The sequence below is a fragment of the Canis lupus genome, chromosome 6 (assembly GCF_048164855.1).
Source record: "Canis lupus baileyi chromosome 6, mCanLup2.hap1, whole genome shotgun sequence".
In the NCBI taxonomy this organism is placed as follows: domain Eukaryota; kingdom Metazoa; phylum Chordata; class Mammalia; order Carnivora; family Canidae; genus Canis; species Canis lupus.
This window is the reverse complement of record NC_132843.1, coordinates 58,050,880-58,074,382: the sequence shown is the minus strand read 5'-3', so window position 1 is coordinate 58,074,382 and position 23,503 is coordinate 58,050,880. Positions and strand designations below refer to the sequence as shown.

Genomic DNA, 23,503 nt, shown 5'->3' with positions numbered 1-23,503 from the left:
TGTAGTTATCCTTTTGACATAAGCCTTTGTTTACATTTTGATGTTTGTGTTGGTAAATATATAGATCTAGTTTGTTTTAACTAATGTATGATAATCCATTGCATAAACATATCTATTCCCTTATAATGGACATTTATGTTCTTCCTAATTCTTAGCTGTGCCTATGCTGCATTTAATGTTGTTATACATGTCTCCTTGTGCTCTTGCATATACACTTAGTGATTTAAGGAATGCAGTTACTGTTTATAGAGTTTACATGCACATTTTAACTTATCAGATATTGCTAGATTGTACTTTTGTGGGTTTGTACTATATGCACACCTGGTATTTTCTCTTATAATTACTGCCGATCTGATAGTTGTTTGATGGTTGTGTGTGTGTGTGTGTGTGTGTGTGTGTGTGTTGGGTATTGCTACTTTGCCAAATATTTTGGTAATTGAATTCTAGTTGAATTGCATTGTGGTCAGACAGTACGATTTATGTGATTTTAGATTGGGTATTTTTCTTGATCCCATTTTATTTGGTTTGTGGGTTTATCATAGATAAGTTTTTGCTTTTTTCCTTAATGGATGCTTTTGGGTTTTTAATATAATTTACATTGTATCTTCAAGTAATATCCTTATCTGTATTATAGGAATCTTAAAATAATATACTTCCATTTCCTCTCTCCTGGTCTTCGTACTATATTTTGTCATATATTTTATTTTTGTATATATTATAAACCCCACAGTCAGTTATTAATTTTGGCTTAAACAGTAAATCATGTTTTATATTCATTTTTAAAAAGTCTTGTATTATCTGTATATTTACCATTTCTAGTGCACTTTTGTTTTCCATTCATTCTTTCGAATTCTATCTGTAATTTTCCTTTTGTCTGAAGGACAACCGTTATCATTTCTTTAGTGCAGATCTGCTGGTGATGAATTCTTTTACCTTTTGTATTTGAGAAAGTTATTTATTCTTTGTGTTTGAAAGGCACTTCCAAATAAGTAAAGAATTCTAGATTTATGTTTTAAAAATATTTTAAAGATACTACTTTATTTATGGTCTTATATCTTGCCTTGTTTCAGATTAGAAGTCTGCTGTCGTTTTCTTGTCCTAGTGTGTTCCTGTTTAGTATGTTCTTTATGTTGGCTTAAGCCTTTTGATTTTGACATACATTGGTTACATACCTTCCCCTCATTATTCCGTTTTGGGGATTTTTGAGATTCTTGGATCTGTGAGTTTATATGATTTGGAAAATTTTTAGTCATTGTTTCTTCCACTATGAGAACCTCACTTAACCATCTATTAGGCTGGTTGAAGTTACTCCATAGCTCACTGATAAATAGTTCTGTTAATTTATCTTTTTGATTTCTCCCCTATATAGTTCATTTTGGATAGTTTCTATTTCTACTTTCAAGTTCACTAATCATTTCTATCTGTTCTTAACATGTTTATGCTATCCTCTAACTTCTAGAACATATATGTAGTTACAACTCTTTGAATATCTTTGTTTACTAATTTTGTTGTTGTCATTTCTATATCTGTTGTCATTGATTGACTTTCCACCTTATTATGGAATGCATTTGCCTTTTTACTTGCATACTTATTAATTTTTTGATTGGATGCCAGAAATTGTAAATTTACTTTGTTTAGTGCTGGTATTTTTGTATTCCTTTATACATTGTTGAGCTTTGTTCTGGCACATAGTTGAGTTACTTGGAAATAGTTCTATTCTCTTGAATCTTTTTTTTTAAGCTTTAATAAAGTGGGGCCAGAGGAAAGTTTTATATAGGCTAATTTTGCCCCACTACTGAAGCAATCTTTTTGAGTATTCAGCCTGATGCCTGTGTAAGGTTTTTCCGATCTGGTTCCTGGGAAACTATAATATTCTGATCCTTTTCCTGAGGATTATTGTTTCATGTAACTGGTTTGCTGTTCTGTTCTAAGGTAGGAGTGTGATTTCTGTCTTTCTCACTGTATTTTAGTTAGATGTGTAAGTTCATTATGTATGGTTTTGGTCCATTATGGCTCAGTATATGATTTTTTTTGGTTACATGTTCACTTGCATTTGCAAACAGTGTATTATTTGTTGTAGTGCTTTATAAATGGTGATTGTGTAGCATTTAATATTATTTAAATCTTTTTTCTCCTTGCACTACCAATTACTGATATGAGTGTATTAAAAATATAGTTTTGTCTGTTTCTCATTAATTCTTGTGATTTGCTTAATGTATTTTGAAGCCTGTTATTTGGTATATTCATGTTTAGAATTGTTATGTCTTTTGGACATACTATCCCCTTTAACATTTTCTGGAAATATTTTTGTTCTGAAGCAGGGGAGCAGCAGAGGGAGAGGCATGTTCCTCACCAAGCAGGGAGCTGAAAGTGGGGCTCTATGCCAGGACCCTGGGATTATGACCTGAGCCAAAGGTAGATGCTTAACTGACTGAGCCACCTAGGTGCCCCGTCTTTTATATTTTTTGATATTATTAAAGCCCCAGTAGCTAGTTATGATTAGAGTTTCTGTGGCATATCCTTGTTTTTTTTTAAAGATATTTATTTATTGATTGATTGATTGATTGATGAGAGAGAGAGAGAGAGAGAGAATATGAATGAATGAGGTAAGGGGCAGAGGAAGAAGTAGACTCCCTGCTGAGCAAGGAGCCTGATGGATGATGTGTGGCTCCATCCCAGGACTCCAGGATCATGACCTGAGCCAAAGGCAGATGTTTAACTAACTGAGCCTCCTAGGCACCTTTCCTTCTTTGTTTTTTTTTTTTTTTTTTTTTACTTTATGCCATCATTGTCTTCATGTTTTAAAAATTTGTCTTTTAATAGTGTGTACTTGAGTTTCTTTTCTTTCTCTCCTTTTATTTTTTTTTTTTTTAAGATTTTATTTATTTATTCATGAGAGACCAGAGAGAGGCAGAGACCTAGGCAGAGGGAAAAGCAGGGAAGCAGGGTCCCTGCAAGGAGTCCGATGTGGGACTCCATCCCTGGACAGAAGTGTCCAAAGGCAGACACTCAACCGCTGAACCACCCAGGTGCCTCAAGTTGTTGTTGTTGTTGTTTTAAACACTATAACTCATTTAATTCAAGTCCTTAAGTTCATTTTAATATAATGTAACTATTGATATGGTCAGGTTTGGGGTCTGCCACTTTGGTATTTTCTATTTTTCCATATATTCTCTATTTTGTATTCCTCTTTTCTTGCCTTTCTTAGAGATCAAGTTTCTAGGATTTTCCATTTTAGTATTACATTTTATCTTCTCTTTTTTCACATTCTCTTAAAATTGTATTTCTATTAGTTTCTCTAAAGATTATAAAGTACTTTTTATAATCAACCTTCAGTTTAGAGTATGCCACTTCAGAGATAATGTATTCATAGTCAACCGTTAACATATACCATTTTATGGAAAATGTAAAAGCTCACAACAATTCAATTTACCAAAATTCTACTTTTGTGATTAATTGTTTATAAGCCCTACTAAATAGTTTTCTGCTTTAAATAGTAGCCTTTTGAAAATTTGATCCAAAACTACCCCCACAAAAATAGAAATCCAATATTTACCCTTTCAGAAGTTTTCATTTTTTCTTGCCTATCTAAGCTGCCACATCTGGCTCATTTCTTTTTTGTCAGTATAACTTTCTTTACTATTTCTTGGAGAGCTGATAGTTTTGTTTTCTGTGGAAGTCTAGGGTTTTTTTTTTTTTTTTTCCTTTATTCCTTTTTAGTACTTTAAAGGTATGTTTTCATTGTCCCCTGGCTTCTTTGTTTTTGATGAGAGAGGGAGAGAGAGAGGCAGAGACATAGGCAGAGGGAGAAGCAGGCTCCATGCATGGAGCCTGACCTGGGACTCGATCCCAGGTCTCCAGGATCACGCCCTGGGCTGAAGGCGGCGCTAAACCACTGAGCCACTTGGGCTGTCCTAATGTTTTAAAGTCCTTTTTGCCCATTCCAGAATTTGTATCATCTGTGAATTTCATTCTTTTGCCTTTTTCTTTTTGACTTTCTACCTTCTTTACATGTCTTCTAATTTTTTAAATTGTAACTTTGACATTCTATATTCAAGAGTGGTATAGAGACTACGGTAGTTAAAACTATTCTCCTGAAAGGTCTTGCCTTTTCCATCGTCAGGGAGCAAAGAGTAAGAGATTGATCTCTCTTCGGTTTAATCAGAAATTTAGCTGAGTTGGGGTTCAGTTGTAGCTTTAGTTTCAGTCCGTTGACTTTAAAGTATATAATTGACTTGAACAACATGGGTTTGAATTGTGAAGGTCCACTTATACACAGGTTTTTAAAAATAGATACTATAAATATATTTTTGATGTGATTTTTAATTTTTAAAAAAAGATTTATTAATTTATTTGAGAGAGAGAGTAACAGCGCATGAAAGAGCATGAGGTGGGGAGAGGCAGAGGGAGAGCCTGACACAGGGCTCTGTCCCAGGACTCTGAGATGATGACCTGAACCGAAGTCAGGTACTTAACCTGACCTAGCCACCCAGGTGCTTCTCCTTGTGATTTTTTATTTACTTATTTTTTGGGAAAGATTTTATTTAATTAGAGACACAGAGAGACAGAGACAAAGGCAGAGGGAGAAGCAGGCTCCATTCAGGGAGCCCAATGTGGGACTTGATCCTGGCACTCCTAAGTCAAAGGCAGATTGCCAAATGCTGAGCCACTCAGGCGTCCCTCCTTGTGATTTTTTTAAAATAACTTTTTACTGTCTCTAGCTTACTTTATTGTAAGAATACAGTGTACAATACATATACAAACTGCATTAATGGACTTCGTTATTAGTAAGGCTTTTGGTCAACAGTAGGCTATTAGTTTTTGGAGGGTTAAAAGTTACACATATATTTTGGACTGTGCTGGGGGTAGATGTCCCCAATTCCTATACTATTTAAGGGTCAACTATAGTATTTTACTTTTTAGTTTATCCCTTTTTTATTGTTACTCTGGGAGTAACCTTTTACATTTTAATCTGAAAGGTATTGGTCACTATTTTTATTAACTTAAATATTTTGTATTGTGAATGTGTCTGTATGCTATTAGTTTTTTGAAATTTTAGGTGCTTATTCTGTATACTATTTATATTGTCACTTTTTATAAATATTTCTCTTATATTTTGAAGCACATGTTTCTGAAATTGTTTCAGGGATTCATTTATGTTATTTACACTTAATTATTAATTGGGTGTTTGTATCTTCTGTTTAACAATTTTTATTAAAAAATTTTCAAATTTAAAACCTTTCCAGTGCAGAGAGGTATATTAATTTACTAATATGATTATGGATTTAAATTTTTATCTTCTGTGTGTCAGTTTTTGGTTCATAATCTTTATTTTGTTCAACACAAAGAACTGGAAACTACTTGTAAAAAGATTTGTTATTTAGTCTTTATTTAGAGTAATTACTGTTTAAAAGATTTGTCATTTTTTATTTTATAGTATTTATTTATTTATTGGAGAAAGAGAGTGATCATGTGAGTTGGTGGAAGGGCAGAGGGAGAGAATCTCAAGCAGACTTCCCACTGAGTTCAGAGCCCAGTGAAGGCCTCATCTCACAACCACAAGATCATGACCTGAGCTAAAATCACAAATTGGATACTTAACTGAGTCACTCAGTTGCCACAAGATTTTTATTTTTTTAAAGATTTTATTTATTTATTCATGAGAGACACAGGGATAGGTATAGAGAGAAGCAGGATTTATTCAGGACTCAATCCCATGGCCCCTGGATCATGACCTGAGCCAAAGGCAGACATTCTTAATCACTGAGCCACCTGGTGCCCCAAGATTTGCTATTTTATAAAAAGATTTGTTATCTAGTCTTAAAGTAATTAGCTTTTTTAAAAATAGCAATATCTTATATTTCTTTATTTTGCTGTACCAGAGACTTTCATACCCCAGATATTGTATCAAGGTAAATTTCAGGGAGGGTAAAAGATATATCTTTCCTTCACCTACCACCTATTTTTAAACTCCATTAAAGAATAGAAAGAAATTTTCAAAGAAGAGGTTGGAATTTAGAAATGGAATGATGTCTGATGAACAGATCAGTTTTACAAGATGAATATTGGAGGTTGAGAATTTGGGAATTAATTCCCTTAAAACCATTTGTCCACATATGCTTTCAGATATCTACATGTATCCTCAGCTGTTGAAGGCTGTTATAGCTAGTCATTATACCAGATGTGCATATCCTTTAGAATTTTTTGGACAACTTTAAGGAAACAATATATTGATAGAGAAAAATGATCAAATAATAGTAACGTTTGTGTAGTACGGCAACTTGACTCTCATTTGTGACATTTTACCTGCTTGTTTCATAGAGAAAAAAATCTGAAGCCTGGTAGGGGAGACATTCATAAGATTTTACAGGGTTTTTAGGTTAGAATCCCAGAACTTTTGACTTCCTGACACACCTGGAAAGTTTTTCCTTGTCTTCTGTTTTTTTCCCCCTGCACCCTTTTCCTTTTCCTTCTTTTGAAAAACAAAATCTAAGTAAAGTAACTACAAATTCAAACAATCTTACAACATTTATAGCAAAAATTCAGCAGTCCTCAGCTACATTATTACTCCTTATCCTTAATATTAACTCCTAGAAGCAGTCTTTTCAACTTTTGTTTTTACTTCTTATTCCTAAATACCATACCTGTATTATTCTAGTTGGAAAAATTTATTCAAGGAAGCATTTCTTCCTCAAAATTCCAGTTGCCCTCCTGTTGAGAAATTACTTAGAGTTAACTGTTCTTGGGAAGATGCACTAATGGTATCTAAGCTCATAAGGCCTATATTATTCATTTATAATGAAATAATATAAAGGCAAGTTAGACTACATCTTTTCATAGGTCTGGCAAGTGTATTTTTTACGCAGTTGAAAGGTTATCCTGAAGCTGGTATCAGAAGGGTATGGAATTGGGATATGAAGAGTTAATTGCAGAATTTACATGTTTAAGTATATTGGGCTGTCACCACAACATTGCTTCTGTTTTCATAGTGGAGATGTGATTTTTGGTTAGAAAAATTAATTGCAGAAAAGATTAGAAAAATATAGAAAACCAGTGCTTAAGAAAAAAATTGAAGCATATTCCTTTTCAGATGGCAGACATATGCTGTCTTTTGAGACAATTGACTGTAAACCAGATGGGACAAAGGTGATAAAACTTGCTATATTGCAAAGAGCACTAAGAGTGGAGAATGAGATTTTAAATATATGTATTTTTATTCTGTGTTTCTTTTCACTTTTATTCCAGTTTCGTCATTTGAAAATGAGATAATTAGGCTAAATGATCATATCATTTATGGAAGCTTTTGCAATGTAAGAAATGCTTAGAGAGTTAACTCCTTAATACTTTTACTTTTTATAGTGGGTTAAATGACTTTAAAGGATTACTTTTCAGTTTCTGAGACAGTTCTAACAAAACATATATGACTATTTTATTTTGATAAAATTGGCTTTATTCCCATTAAAAAAGTGTATTTTAAAATCATCTATTTCTTTTATGTATTCTTTTATATTTACATAGGAAATTATGGTTTCAGAAACTTGCCATTTATTCCCATTCTTGAAATTATTCTTTTAAAGGAATTAAATTACAGAAGGGATGCCATTTTCTGAATTGTATTCCTAGAGTACTTAATTGGTTCCATTTTCCTTTGAGCTTGAGGCTTTGGGGTTTTTTTTCTCCTTCTTTCTACAAATCGGTTGCATTCTTACCTTATTTACCTGTGTTGTTGATAGAGTGAAATGAAGTATTCAAACTTAGTATTTTGAAAGTAGTTTGTGCACATCCTTTGCAAATGAATTAATAGTGTTAGCTATGTATGTTTCTTTTTGTATAACGATGTCTTTGCTCTCCATCCAAATAATCTGTAAACAGTTCTAGATAATCAGTGTAAAGAAGTCATAAGAGGGCAGCCCCAGTGGCCCAGCGGTTTAGTGCCATCTTGGGCCCTGGGTGTGATCCTGGAGACCCAGGATCGAGTCCCATGTCGGCTTCCCTGCATGGAGCCTGCTTCTCTGCCTGTGTCTCTGCCTCTCTCTCTCTTTCTCTCTCTGTCTCTCTCTCTGTCTGTCATGAATAAATAAATATTAAAAAAAAAACGTTATAAGAAAGATGCAGAAGATATTTGTCATCATTGTTGGGACAGAGAGCCTCTGTGAGTTTGTTCTGTGTGATGGTTTACCTTACTTTTCAGAAATGTATCTAAGGTCCAGTAAATACCAGTTTGTTTTGCGGAAAACAGATCACTTTTAAATTTTCATGATAAGGACTCCTGGGTGGCTCACAGGTTGAGCGTCTGCCTTCGGCTCAGGGCATGATCCCGGAGTCCCAGGATCGAGTCCCTCATTGGGCTTGCTGCATGGAGCCTGCTTCTCCCTCTGCCTGTGTGTCTGCCTTTTTCTCTCTCTCTCTGTGTCTCTCATGAATAAGTAAATAAAATCTTAAAAAAAAAAAAATCCTAATGTGATTGTCACTTCATTTTTGTTTTCCCTTGTTCTTAGTGTCTTGACTTGTCATTGACCTATTTTGCCTCTTACCCTTTAAGAAATAAAGATTCATTCTCTCTCCTCAAAGGGGTTAGACTCTGGCAGTAGGGTGGCCTTGCCTTTTTGGTATGTGTAATATCTTAGTGATTTTCAAATTTTGATTGGCTTATTCTTATCATCTGGGAACTTGTTAAACAAAGATTCCTATCCTGTGTTTATTTCAACAAATGCCCCAGATAATTCTCTTGCATATATAGCAAGGTAAATTAAACTTTTATTAATCATCATTATTTATTTTTGTTTGATTTGGAAGTGATTTACTGGGCATTATTCTTCTTTTCAAATATAAAGGAATTAGAATTACCTTTGATTATAAGCCATCTCATTCCATTTTTAGCTTTTGATAATTCTTTTTACATATGTTCATTCATCAGGTTCATCTGGAATTCCTTGTTCTTTCTGTGAATTTTAACAGTAAAGGATAAATATTTATATCCAGAAAATGTCAAGCTTAAAGTTATCTTTTATCTGTTACATGTTTGTTTCACTTACTGATTTGGGTTATTTACTTCTACTACTTGATTATGTTAAAAGTTATGTTTTTAAATGTTTGAATTTTGACTGAAGTTTTCTATGGAAATATATCCTCACATCTGTATGAGTAGGTAATATCCACAAATAGTAAGTTTAATTTCTGAAAGGTATGGATTCATTCTCATTTACTATGTTTCTTATTCATAACCCTGCAAATGAAATTCTTACGGAGAACGTGATTTTAGTGTCTAGGAACTACCGTGATTCCACTGTGATTTTTGTTTTGATATTCTGTTAGTTTGGTTGGAAGAGAAAGCTAGGACAGATAATAGAATTGCCATTTCCCATAAGTAGTTTTCCCAGCATGGTAGATGAAGAATGTAATTTAAAACACCTGTTTTTTAAAATTAGTTTTAGTTTTGGGGAAAATGGCTTGCTTTAAAAAATGCCATTTAGTAAACAGCGAAATGGATTAAATAGAAGGAATAGGCCAACTTAAATGGATGCATGAAGTTGCTTCATACTGGTTATACTGTGGTGTTAAAGATAATATGGAACTCATAGTTATATTTTTAAAAGAACAATTATAATTTTCTATTATAGGAATCACATGCAGCCCAACTACAGATCCTTATGGAATTCCTCAAGGTTGCAAGAAGAAATAAGAGAGAGGTATTATTATTTTGTATGTTTTACCTAATGTTTCATTTACTATTGCTGACTATTTCCATTTTCCCCCATTTTTGTAAAGGCATTTCATGCTAGAACGTTTATTTAAACATTTAAAAGGCATTTTAGTTGTAGGTGGTTTTTAACTCTTTGTTATTATAACTTCTTTCACCTTAGAACTTGATATTTTTAAAACCCCTTTTTGGAGAAGTACTGAAAAGTTTTCTGTAGGATTGAATACAATGACTTACCTCAAAGGGATAAAGAACAGAAAATAGAATTATCAAATGACAGCCTACCCTTCACCCTGCAAAGAGAATTTAGGAAACTTTAGATAATAAAGTCTTAGGTAGAGTCTTAGGTATGCAAAAATGCATGCTGGGGGAAAATACAAGTCGAAAGTAGTTACCTATTTACAACCTGGGAACTGTAAGCCATGAAGGATAGCTAGCTAAAAGATAATTTTTTAAATTAATAACCTTATACTCAGAATGTTCTAATTTAATGTTCATAAAATTCCTCAGTCATTTCACACTTACACAGAATATGGGAAAAATCAAAGATAAAATTCCTTTGTTATGGGGAGAATGCTAATATAACTTTGAGAATAGTTTTATATTTAAATTCCTAACAGTCACAAATCTCTTATATTCTTATTTTAAGTTGTCTGATTATGATGTTTTTTAATCATTAAAAAATGTATGTAACATCTATAATGCGCTAAATTCTAGGCTATTATTTTTGAAAATAAAAAGATGAGAGATGTGTTTTTATTTTGATGAAGTACTGTTAGTCTACATTGTCAGAACCTTTACATTATCTTAGTTTGGTATTTCCCTCCTTTTTGATTATTTATGATGTCTAGTTTTAACTTTTTCTTATTCAAATTGGATTTTTCTGTACTGTGATATTAATAGCTTTTCTTTATATGGTTTATGACTTTTTCTCTTATCCTTAAGTTTTGCTGAGCTAATAATTGTGATTTTAATATGTCTATTAAAAGCATAGCTTCAGTATAAATTTAAAATTTATTCCTCAATATTGCTTCTTAGCCTTTTGGCTAAGATCAAGTGTAAAATTTATTCCTTTCAAGTTTTTTTTTCTTTTTGGGTGGGTACTTCTTAAATTTTGGTATGCATAAGTATCACCTGAAGATCTTGTTAGAATCTTAGTTCTGATTAAGGGTGTATGTTTTGGGGATGCCTGGGTGGCTCAGCAGTTGAGCATCTGACTTTGGCTCAGGGTGTGATCCCAGTTCGTGGATCGAGTCCTGCATCGGGCTCCTTGCAAGGAGCCTGCTTCTCCCTTTATATATGTCTCTGCCTCTCTCTCTGTGTCTCTCATGAATAAATAAATAAAATCTTTAAAAAAAAAGGGTGTATGTTTTGGTGCCCCATAATCTTCATTTCTAACAAGCTTTGGGTGATGATGTCGTTGGTCCTTGGACTACACTTTGAGTAGCAAAGCTGAAAATGTTATATATGGAAATTAAAAGAGGTACACTCAACATCTTTTTGGTATAGAAAATTCTTTGGAAAAGTGATAATTTTTTATATTCCATACATACTTCCCAACGTTAAAACAGAATGTGAAATGGTTTTACAATACTTGCATATACTTCATTCTGCCTTAGACTTCGAACTCATTGGAAGTGGGATTTAAGTACATGAGATTATCTCATAATGTCTTAAAAAAACCGGGGGGGTGGGGGCAGCCTGGGTGTCTAAACGGTTTAGCACCACCTTCAGCCCAGGTCATGGTCCTGGAGACCCGGGATCCAGTCCATGTTGGGCTCCCTGCATGGTGCTGCTTCTCCCTCTGCCTCTGTCTCTGCCCCTCCTCCCATCTCTGTCTCTTATGAATAAATAAATAAAATCTTTAAAAAAAAATCTCATAATGAATGAGTAAATGACTCCGTTAAGTGTACAGTTGAAATATGAGGATGTCTGAGGGTTAAATTAAATGGCTGGTCATTATCTCTGTCCTGAATTATTTAAGGTTTTTATTAGCCCCTAAGGTTTTTCACTGCTTTTCTGGAGATCTATTAATACTTGCAACAAGAGTGCCTGGGTGGCTCAGTGGTTGAGTGTCTGCCTTTGGTTCAGGTTGTGATCCTGGGATCGAGTCCCACATCAGACTCTCTTAGGGAACCTGCTTCTCCCTCTGCCTAGGTCTCTGCTTTTCTCTCTCTCTCTCTCTCTCTCTCTCTCTCTCTCTCTCTCTCTGTGTCTCATGAATAAATAAATAAAATCTTTTAAAAAATGCAACAAAATTGTAAGATTTGAAAATGTCTCAGGTAATAAGGATATAGTATATAACTAAAAAACCCTGAAGATTCTGAGGTTAATACCCTGTTAGCAAGCTGACAAATAAGCCTGTCACAGTTTTATTTGTGCTGTTGGTTACATGAGACTTCTGGGCTGGAGATAGAGGACTTTATTACAGCACATCTGGCATGCCCGCTGCATATTTGCATCTTATCTCTGTCCCTCAAGTCCCACGGGGGCGATGTAGAGAGGGGCTCAGGTGAGTGCTGCATGCACCTAACAGTGGATTTATGTAACAACTAAGGAACTCTCAGCTTAGGAAATTCTAGTCTTTTAAAGGGATTTGCTGGAAAACCTGTCTAGTCTTTGCCTTTTAGGGAGATCCTATTTTTATCATATTGATCAGAAAACAAATCTACTCTCTGTCCTGGAAAAAATAACTATTTCTGTCTTGCCAGAATATTTGCAATAGAAACATCCTTGAAAAGATCATTTGGAACAAAAGCTATGACAGCATGTTCAGAAATGGGAGAGATTGATAGAAAGTTGTTTCCAAACTTTTTTTTTTTTTAGATTTTATTTATTTATTTGTGAGAGACACAGAGCACGAGAGAGAAAGAGAGAAAGAGAGAGAGAGAGAGAGAGAGAGGCAGAGACATAGGCAAAGGGAGAAGCAGGCTCCATGCAGGGAGCCAGACGGGGGACTCAATCCCGGGTCTCCAGAGTCACAATCTGGGCTGAAGGCGGTGCTAAACCGCTGAGCCACCTGGGCTGCCCAGAAAGTTGTTTCCAAGTAAATAACTCTTCCTCACGAGTTTAATTTGTTCTCTTTCTGATGTGGTGACTGTTGGCCTGGAATAATACCTTCTAAGATACTGCTTTTGATCATAGACCTCTTAGTATCAGTGTTTCTATATTTTTGTCATTAAATGTGTGGGTTAATTGTGCTGTAGAATTTTACAGCTTGATTTTAATTTGATCCTTGTGATTGAATGATTCCTTTCACCCTTGAACCATATTTTTTAATAGTGGGCAGTTTAACCAAGAAGTACACTAGTTCTAAGTACTTCTGGATATTGGTGCCTTTTTTGTGCACTGATTATATTGTCATGAATACATTTTGGTTTTCTTTTTTTTAATGTACCCATGATTGAGTGATTTTGAGTATTTTAGGTTTAATTATACAAGAGAATCTGAGGAACTAGGTTAACAAAGTTTTACAAATCTGAAAATTTATTACTAGGTTCACAGACTAAAAATGTAACAGTTACTTTGATTGAATTTCATAAATTTCTTCATAATTGGAGTCAGGTACAGTAGTGCTTTCTAATTGTAATAAACTTTAGCCTAGGGGCGCCTTGGTGGCTCAGTCAGTTACCTTTGACTCTGGATTTTGGCTCAGGTTGTGATATCTGGATTGTGAGATCAAGGCCCTGTGTCAGGCTTCATGCCCAGTGAGGATCCTGCTTGAGATTCTCTTTCTCCCTCTGCTTCTTCTCATTGTCTCCCTCCCCCTTGGGCACATATATATTTTTTTTCTTCTCGCAAAAAACCCCCCCACAAATTTTAGAGAATTAGTTGATTAATATCTCATAATTTAGTGAATACAGAACGCAGTGAGTAATTATATTTTCTTGGATATATTACAAAGTATTTGCATGCTTAATCCTCCAAATGAATATTGTTGTTAGAAGTCTTCTGTTGTATAATTTATATTTGAACTTATTCAAACAAAATACAGGCTGATAACTTTTGAATGTATTTTCCTAAGATTAACATTCAGACATTGGAAATTAACTTGTGATCTTAGACTTATTTTTTGGGGGCGGGGGGTGATAAGTGTTTTTTTAGATATTGATATATACCAATCTAAGAAGTTCAATCTGCATAAATTTAAGATACATATTTACTCCAATATCTATCCCATCTTGCTAGTACTTTAGGGCTATTAGAATTTTACATTTAATTTTTATTTTGTGTTATTTTGTGTTTTCCCCTACTGACCCTTTTTCAGATATTAAGAGAAGGGCACATAATAGGCATTTGCATTAGTTATCGATTGCTGTGTAGCAAGTTATGCTCAAATTTGATGACTTAAAACATTAAACAGTTAATATCTTGGAACAGGAATTACGGTGCAGTGTAACTGAGTGCCTTGGCTCAGCATTTCTACCAGTTGTTGGTAGAATCAAGGTGTTGGCCAGAGTAGCAGTGACCTCAGAGTTTGACCAGGATAGGGATGTGGGTGAGGGGTTGGGGTGACTGGGTGACAGGCACTGAGGGGAGCACTTGACGGGATGAGCACTGGGTGTTATGCTATATGTTGGCAAATTGAACTCCAATTAAAAAATATACAAAAAGGAAAAAAGGTTTGACCAGGGTAGAAACCCTTCCAAGCTCACCCATTTGCTGTTAGATAGGAATACCTATTTCTTGCCGTAAGGGCTTCTCCACAGGTAGCTTTCTCCATGATTGTAGGCTTCTCTCAGAGGGAACAAGCAAGCAAGAACATTTTGAAGATAGCAGTTGTATAGTTTTTGTAACTTAACCTTGGAAGTTACATCCTAGCATATGTGCTATTTTCTGGTCATTAGAAGGAAATCATTAAATCCAGCCCACACCAAGAGGGGGAATTACATGAGGGTGTGAATACTAAGTGGGGATCTTGGAGGCTATCGTAAATTCTACCTACCACAGCATTTAATAAGTTATATGTATTTAAGTGTTATTCTTCATAGTCTGAACAGAGGGGCTTTGAGTTTCTTGTAAAAGCCAAATGTGTATCCGGATTTATACAATTGCCTTATATTTAATTTGACTTAATTTTAAAATATACTTCTGGACATTTCTGGTACCTGTGCAATGTACTGTAATAGGATAGTTTTGGTAAGTCTTGGTTTCCTTTCGGTTTTGTTTGGAATTCCAATGAGCTAATTTTATAGTGTTTTTATGTGAAATAAACACAGAAAAACCCATAAGACAAATTTATAGTTAAAAACTTTATGGTAGAGTGACCATCCATGTAACCAACTATCCTGACTAAACAGATAAGATAATTGCTGGGACTTCTGAGTTACTGCATAACTTTTCCAGCTTACAGCTTTCTCCCTATGTATTATGTGGTCAGTATTCTGATATTTATCACCTTCCTGTGTTTCTTTATTCTTTTAATGCCTAAGTATTTATAAGCCACTTTTTAAAACTTCAGTAGATTTATTTCTGTAGCATGTAATGTTGGTTGTTTTTCTTTGACTCGTTAAGGTTCATCCATATTGTTGTATATGGCTGTCATTGATTAATTTTGTGTATAGTATTTTATTAATTGAATGTACTCCATTTTTGTGGTTAATGGATTTTTGGGTTCATTTTGGTCTATTCACAAAGAATGCTACTATCTTGTATTTGTACCTATGTATGTATGTATGTATGTATGCATATATTTCTATTGTATGTATATAGGAGTGGAATTGGTGAGTCATAGGACATATATCTCTTCATCTTTAGTAGATAACAAACTTTTCCTAAGTAATTTTATTAGTTACTCTTCTACAGGGTTTGTATGTGTGTTTCTATTGTACTGTATTCTTGGTAATACTTGGTATCATAATAGATCTTTTCAGTTTAGCTAATCTTGTATGTATTGCTGTTCTTTGTGGTTTTAATTTGCATTTCCCTAATTCCTAATGAGGTTGAGCATACTCTGTTTTTTTTTGGCCATTTTAGTTATTTGTGTATGCGTAAAGTACTTTTTAAAAGCTTTTTGCATCTTTTCTATTTAGTTGATTTTCTTAATGGTTTGTTGTTTATATATTCTAGATAAAAAATTCTTTGTCCCATCTATTTATCTATTTCTGTCTGTCTTTAGCAAATATTTTCTTAATCTACTTGGGCTGGTTATTTCATTATCTTAATGATGTCACTTGACAGAAGTTTCTGTTTTTAGTAAAGTTAAATTTATTGGTCTTTTCCATTATAATTAGTGTCTTCTGTGTTAGGTAAATAATTTCCCACCTGAGATCATGAAGACATGTTGCCATATTAAATGCTTGAGGCTTTATTTTTTTTAATCTTTCACTTTCAGATTATAATCTGCTTGGGAATTTACTATTGTGTATATTGTGAGGGATAGGCAGTTTTTCCTATGGATATCCAGTTGTCCAAGCATCCTTCATTAAAAAGTCCATCCTTTTCCTATTGCTCTCAAGCACCACCTTTGTCATGTATAATATGTCGATATACGTGAAGGTCCATTTCTAGGCTACCTTTTCTGCTTCACTGGTCTATTTGTCTATCTTTTTCAGCAGAAATACATTGTATTAAATACTAGAACTTTAAGTTACTGTTCTCAGCTATTTATGGCACTTGTTATTTCTATGTAAATTTTAGAACCACCCTGGTTTTTCCATGGTAAACCTGCTGTGACTTTTTATTGAGACTACTTTGACTCCATAGATCAATTTGGGAGAGTATATTTGTATTCAATATTGGGTCTTCTGACCCATGAATGTAGTATTTCTCTGTTTATAACTAGGTCCTTAAGGTTGTCTTTCAAAATTTTGATATTTTTCAGGATATTATTCTTACACACCTTGGTTTTAGATTTGTTCTTAGGTCTTCATTTTTTTATACTATTATAAACAATGTCTATGTCTTCAATTTCAGTTTCTTACTGTTTGTTGCTGGTAGATAGAAATACAGTTGATTTTTATAGATAGTTTTTTTTGTATCCAGCAACCCTGTTAAATTCTCACTCTAATAATTTATTTGTAGATTCTTTTATGTCTTCTGTATACACATCGTCACCTGCAAATAATAACAGTTTAGTTTCTTTCTTTATGATCCTTATATCTTTTATTTATTTTTCTTGTCTTACTCTGCTGGCTAGGACGTCCGGTACAATGATGAATAGAAGTGGTGATAGCGGGGCATCCTAGTCTTGGTGCTGATCTCAAAGTGAAAGCTTTCGACGTGTCACCATTAGGTATGATGTTTTCTGGAGGTTTTTTTGTAGGTACTTTTTATCTTTCAAGGAAGTAAAAGGACTTTTTTTTCCTTTTAATTGTGAGTGGGGATTGAGTATTCTCCAAAATTTTTGTGCATCTGAGATGATAATTACTTATTTTCATTCTGTTAATGTGAATAATTAAATAATTACATTGGTTTAACATTAAAGGATTAATCAACTTTGCACCTAGAGTGATCAACCATCCCAGCCATATTTCCATTTTTATGACTGAACATTCTGCATGCTAGGAAACTCCACCAGGATGGTGGTTTGCCCTACTTATATTCCTTGAGTAAACCAAACTTGGCATTGATATATCCTCTCCTATATTGTTTGGTTTGCTGATACTTTGTTTAGGATTTTGCATTTTTGCATCTATTTTCATTAGTGACGTCCTGTAAGTTTTTTCTTACACTGATCGTGTCCAGCTTTGCCTTTATTATAAAAATTGTTATTTTTATCAAATGAGTTTGGGAATGTGCTCTCTATTTTCTGGAAGAATTTGTATAGTCTAGGAGAGATATCTTTGCTGAACATTGAAAGATTTTACTGAAGAATGTCTCTGGATTTGTTTGTTTGTTTTTTATTTGTTTGCAGAAAGTTTTTAACTATTCAGTTACTACAACACTTATGTGCTTAATCATTTATTCTGTTCTAGAATAACAGGATAAATGTTATACAGCAGTTTTACTTACTCAGTTTTTGTTTAAAATATCACCTGTGACATGTTATTCTTTTTCTAGTTGTCCGTTTCTTTTTTTTCTTTTTTTTTTTAATTTTTATTTATTTATGATAGTCACAGAGAGAGAGAGAGAGAGAGAGAGAGAGAGAGGCAGAGACACAGGCAGAAGGAGAAGCAGGCTCCATGCACCGGGAGCCCGACGTGGGATTCGATCCCAGGTCTCCAGGATCACGTCCTGGGCCAAAGGCAGGCGCTAAATCCCTGCGCCACCCAGGGATCCCTAGTTGTCAGTTTCATCTAAATTTTCAAATTTATTGGTATATTGGTTTTAACATTAAGTTTTGAATGCCCCCAGAATTTTTTTTTTAAGATTTTCTTTATTTATTCATGAGAGACACACATACACAGAGAGGCAGAGACATAGGCAGAGGGAGAAGCAGGCTCCCTGTTGGGAGCCTGATGTGGGACTCGATCCTAAGATCTTGGGATCACAACCTGAGCCAAGGGCAGATACTCAACCACTGAGCCACCCAGGCACCCCACCCCAGAGTTTTTAGTGATATCTTTCATTTCTGACTCTGCTTAATGCTGCTTTGTCTTTTCTTCTTTTTTTCTTGATCAGTTCTTGCCAGGGATGTGTCAATTTTGAGTCTATCTAAAAGAACCAACTATTGTCATTGCTTATATTCTCTATTTTGTTTTTGCTTTCCACTCTACTAATTTATGCTCTTTACAGTTTTCACTGTTCCACTTTCTTCGGTTTTATTTTATTGTTCCTTTTCTAATTTGTTAACTTGTATGTACATACTATTATATTCCAGTTTTTCCCCCACTATAGGGATTTAAGACCATAATTTTTCTTTTAGTTGCATCTAATGATTTTAGTATGGTATTTTATTTGTTATTTCTTAGTTCAAAAGAATTTCTAATTTTCATTATAGTTTTTTTTTTTTTTAGGCCTGTGGGTTATATAGAAGTAAATTTATTACTTGGATGCTAGGATTTTCTTGTTGTCTTTTTTTTTTTTTTTTTTTTTTAAGATTTTATTTATTTACTCATGAGAGAGAGAGAGGCAGAGACACAGGCAGAGGGAAAAGCGGGCTCCATGCAGGGAGCCCGATGCGGGACTCGATCCCAGGTCCCAACAATCATGCCCTGGACCGAAGGCAGCACTAAACCACTGAGCCACCCAAGCTGCCCTCTTGTTGTCTTTCTGTTGTTGATTTGTTTTAATTATATTGTCAGAAAATACTTTGTGTTTATTCCTTTGAATATGATACTTGCACTGTTCCTGGTGGTTAGTTAAATTTTGAAATATTTGTGTTTGAAAAAGAATTTGTTTTCTGCAATTGTATGCTGCCATGTAAAGTTTGTTAAATGTATCATGAGAATTTTCTGCATTTTTACTGAGCTTTGTTTCCTTGTTATATGAATTACTGAATAATTATATTTGAGTTGAGTTTCTTATAGACAGCAGAGACTTTTTATCAACTCTGCCAAATATAGTCTTAGTATATTTAGACCATTTACATTTAATGTAAATTTTATGACGTGAGCCTACCATTTTATTATTTGTTTCATGTTTCTTTTCTTTTTTGGTTTTTGTTATGTTTATGTTTTCTTCTTAGGGGTTGCTTGAATGTTTTTTAGAATTCCATTTTTAAAAATTAATTAAAGATTTTATTTATTTGAGAGAGAGAGAACAAGCAGGGAGAGGGGCAGAGGGAAGAGGGAGAAGCAGACACCTGCTGAGTAGGACGCCTGATGCAGGGCTTGATCCCAGGACAGGATGCTGGGATCATGATCTGAGCCGAAGGCAGATGGTTAACTGACTGAGCAACCAGGTGCCCCCATTTTTATTTATTTGTAATGATTTTAAGTAGATTTCTGTATATAGATTTTTTGGGGTTGCCATAGGTATTACATTATATTTAAATATCACAGTGCTGATGTTGACATCTATTTACATTTGCTTTTATTTATTTTAAAAAATATTTTATTCATTTATTTGAGAGCGAGTGAGTGAGCACAAGCAGTGGGGAGGGGGAGAAAGAGAAGCAAGTTCCCTGCTGAGCAGGGAGCCCCAGGTGGGGCTCTATCCCAGTAGGATTGGGACCTTAGCAGAAGGAAGACACTTAACTGCCTGAGCCACCCAGGTACCCCCACATCTGCTTTTATACATAAACCATCTCAATATGTCACCTATAGTGCCCCTCCCTCCCTCCCTCCCACCTTCCTTCGTCTTGCTTGTTTTATGCTTTCTTCTCAACTTAAAAAAAGTTACAATCAGAGGATTCAATGAAGCCTATAATTAAGCCTGTCTGCTGATACAGAATTTAGATATTATGTATATGTTTATGGGGTAGTGGTATGGTTGTATGGTAAGACTTTAGTTTGTACTTCATATGGCTAAATGTGCTTTGCTTTTGGTAGTAACTTAGAATAAGTATAATTGTATATGTCTGTGTATGTATATATATATAATTAAAGACTTTTTTTTTTAACAGAAGTTTTAGTTTCGTAGCAAAAGTGAGAGGAGTTACAGAGATTTCCCTGCCCTCACATATCAGAGCCTCCGCCATTATCAACATTCCTCACTAGAGGGTACATTTGTTATAATTCATGAACCCTACACATTATAGCCACCAAAAGTCCTTAGTTTATTTTGGGGTTCACTGTTGGTTGTGTATATTCTGTGGGTTTGGAGAAATATGTAATGACATGTATCCATCATTCTAGTATAGTGTTCTCATTGCCCTTGAATTCTTTTTCTTTTTTTTTTTTTAATTTTATTTATTTCACAGAAAGAGCATGCAAGCTTGAAGAAGGTGAGCGGAGGGGAGGGACATAAGGAGAAGCAGACTCCCTTCTGAGCAGGGAGCCCTGATGCAGTGGCTCAATCCTAGGACCCTGGGATCATGATCTGAGCTGAAAGCAGACACTTAACAGACTGAGCCACCCAGGTGTCCTGTCCTTGAATTCTTCTGTGCTCCACCTATTCATTCCATTCCCTACCTACAGCCCCTAGCAATCACTCTTTACTTTTTCTTTGGTTTTGCCTTTTCATAGAATATCATAGACTTGGAATTATATATTATATAGCCTTTCACATTGGTTTTTTTCACTTAGTAATATGCATTTAAGTTTCCTCCATGTCTTTTTATGGTTTTAGAGCCCATTTCTTCTTAGCGCTGAATCGTATTCCATTATATGGATGTGGTTCTCTTTATCCTTTACCTACTAAAGGACATCTTGGTTGCTTCTAAGTGTTAGCAATTAGGAATAAACCTGCTATAAATACAGTTTTCTGTAGACATAGAAGTTTACAGCTCCTTTGAGTAAATTCCAAGGAATATGCCTCCTGAGTTGTATGCTGACATTATGTTTACTTTTTAAAGAAATTGCTGGGACGCCTGGGTGGCTTGTGGTTAAGCATCTGTCTTCGGCTCAGTGTGTGATCCTAGAGTTCCCAGATCGAGTCCCACATCAGGCTTCCTGCATGGAGCCTGCTTCTTCCTCTGCCTGTGTCTCTACCTCTCTCTCTCTCTCTGTGTTTCTCATGAATTAAAAAAAAAAAAAAAAAAAAAAGCTGAACTGTCTTCCAAAGTGGTTGTACTGTTTTTCTTTCCTGCCCAGAGTAAGTGACAGTTCCTATTGCTGCACCTTCTTGTCAGCATTGGGTATTGTCATTGTTCTGGATTATGGATTCTGTAGTAGGTATACAGTGGCAGCTCATTATTGTGTGTCTGTGTGTGCTGTGCGAGTGTGTGTGTATATATACGGATACACATAAAATGTTGCTACTCATTTTTTAACCCAATTTTTTCTGAAAGTATGCCAATACTCTTGTTCAGATTTAATTATTCAGATGATTGAAATAGTCTTGGGAGCTACAGTTTATTCTAATTATATTAGCTTTTAAAAAACAAAGTTCAAACACTAAATACTTTAGCATATTTTATCAAATCATGAGTGCAAGTCAGTTAAATAAGTATGATACCTAAGTGCATCAAACTAAATGTCAGTAAAAGGGGGCTCTTTATTTTTGAATTCTTTTACATTTTAGTCTTCTGGGATTCTGAAACTTCACTTGCCTCCTCAATTTAGAGGGAGATTGAGTGCAAGCAGGGAGAGGGATTACTTAGGGGTTCCCTCTTGGTTTTATACAAGAGGGTTTGGGGAAATGTGTAATGACATGTATCCGTCATCCTGGTATCATACAGAGTGTTCTCATTGCCCTTAAATTCTTTTTTTAAGGGAGAGGGTGAGAGAGAATCTCAAGCAGACCCTGTGCTGAGTGTACAGCCTAACCCAGGGCCCATCTTTGAACCTTGTGATCATGACCTGAACTCAGCCAGTTGGATGCTCCACTGGCTGAGCCACCCAGGCGCCTCTCAAACTTTACTTTTTTTTTTTTTTTTTAAGATTTTATTTATTTATTCATAAGAGACACCGAGAGAGAGGCAGAGACACAGGCATAGAGAGAAGCAGGCCCCATGCAGGGAGCCTGATGCGGGACTCAATCCTAGGACTCTAGGATCATGCCCTGAGCCAAAGGCAGACGCTCAACCGCTGAGCCACCAAGGTGTCCCATTTTACTTTTTAAATCTATATGTTTTTTAAGCTTTCTTTGGGTTTTGGGACATCATGCTGTGTTGAAAGTTTCCTTGTTATTAATACAGGCTTAGGGTTGAATGTCAAGCATTTCTCCATCAATTGTATTTATTATCAGTTTTAGCAACCTTCAAACTCATGAGGATATGGTACAGGGGTGGTTTTGATATCATTCTCAATTAGTGACCAATTTTCAGTCAGATAATGGTAGTTCATCTTTGTGAGCTTTCTTAATATTTCTAAAACATTATTGGACTCTGATTCATGCTTTTACTCTAGATCGTGCTGTTCCCAGTTATGAAACACATTTGAAGAGTGACTTTATTTTTTTTATTTTTTTTAAAGTTTTTTTTTTTTTTAATTTTTATTTATTTATGATAGTCAGAGAGAGAGAGAGAGAGAGAGGCAGAGACACAGGCAGAGGGAGAAGCAGGCTCCATGCACCGGGAGCCTGACGTGGGATTCGATCCTGGGTCTCCAGGATCGCGCCCTGGGCCAAAGGCAGGCGCCAAACTGCTGCGCCACCCAGGGATCCCGAAGAGTGACTTTAGATTAATTCTTCTTTCTGCTTTTAAATTCTTGTCCTTTTTTTTTTTTTAATTTTATTTTAGTACTGTAGTGTCTGTCTTGCGTTGAAGCCTGATAGGGAAACATTTGCATCCCGTATTCATCACTCTGTCTTATATTTCTGGCCACCAAATGTTTGAGTGATTTTCCCACTAAGCAATTCTTTAATTCTCTGGAGACAACAGAGTGTCCCCCATTTCAGTTCAGTTCTGACACTATCTACCAGATGTTAGCCCCAGATTCCACAGGTCAGTGGCTCAGTCTTATAAGACTGAGATGACTCTCTGGATGCTAATTGCAAGTCCACCTTGTCACCTCTTCTTCTGACTGACTATAAATCAGAGGAAATCAATCAATCAATCTATCAGTCAGTCAAAGGTTCCTGTGATCTCCTCATGGGGTTTGATAATTTGCTAAAATGGTTCACCAAACTCAGGAGAATAGTTACTTGATAGGTTACCAATTCATTATAAAAGGATATAGAACTCAGGAACAGCTAAATGGCAGAGATGCACAGGGCAGGGTATATGTGAAAGGACACAGAACTTCCATACATTCTCCATGTGTGCCATGCTTTCAGTATCTCCACATGTTCACCAACCCAGAAGTTCTTTGAACCCTTTAAGTTACGGGTTTTTCTGGAGGCTTATTACATAGGCATGATTGATTGTCCACCAGTGAT

General features: G+C 35.1%; 1 protein-coding gene across 10 annotated transcripts in view; it reads left to right on the top strand.

Moving 5' to 3' along the window:
* Nucleotides 1–23,503, top strand: part of COP1 (COP1 E3 ubiquitin ligase) — a 242,753-nt gene that overhangs the window by 47,043 nt on the left and 172,207 nt on the right. For 5 of the 10 annotated variants that reach the window (XM_072830729.1, XM_072830726.1, XM_072830725.1 and 2 more), the window contains one exon: nt 9,621–9,689. The exons of 2 other annotated variants lie outside the window; for them this stretch is intronic. In XM_072830729.1, coding sequence (XP_072686830.1) covers nt 9,621–9,689 — 69 coding nt within the window. Of the gene's footprint in view, nt 1–9,620; nt 9,690–20,444; nt 20,469–23,503 lie in introns of all 10 variants that reach the window. 3 more of the 10 variants (XR_012033052.1, XM_072830723.1, XM_072830722.1) reach the window with 1 other exon arrangement.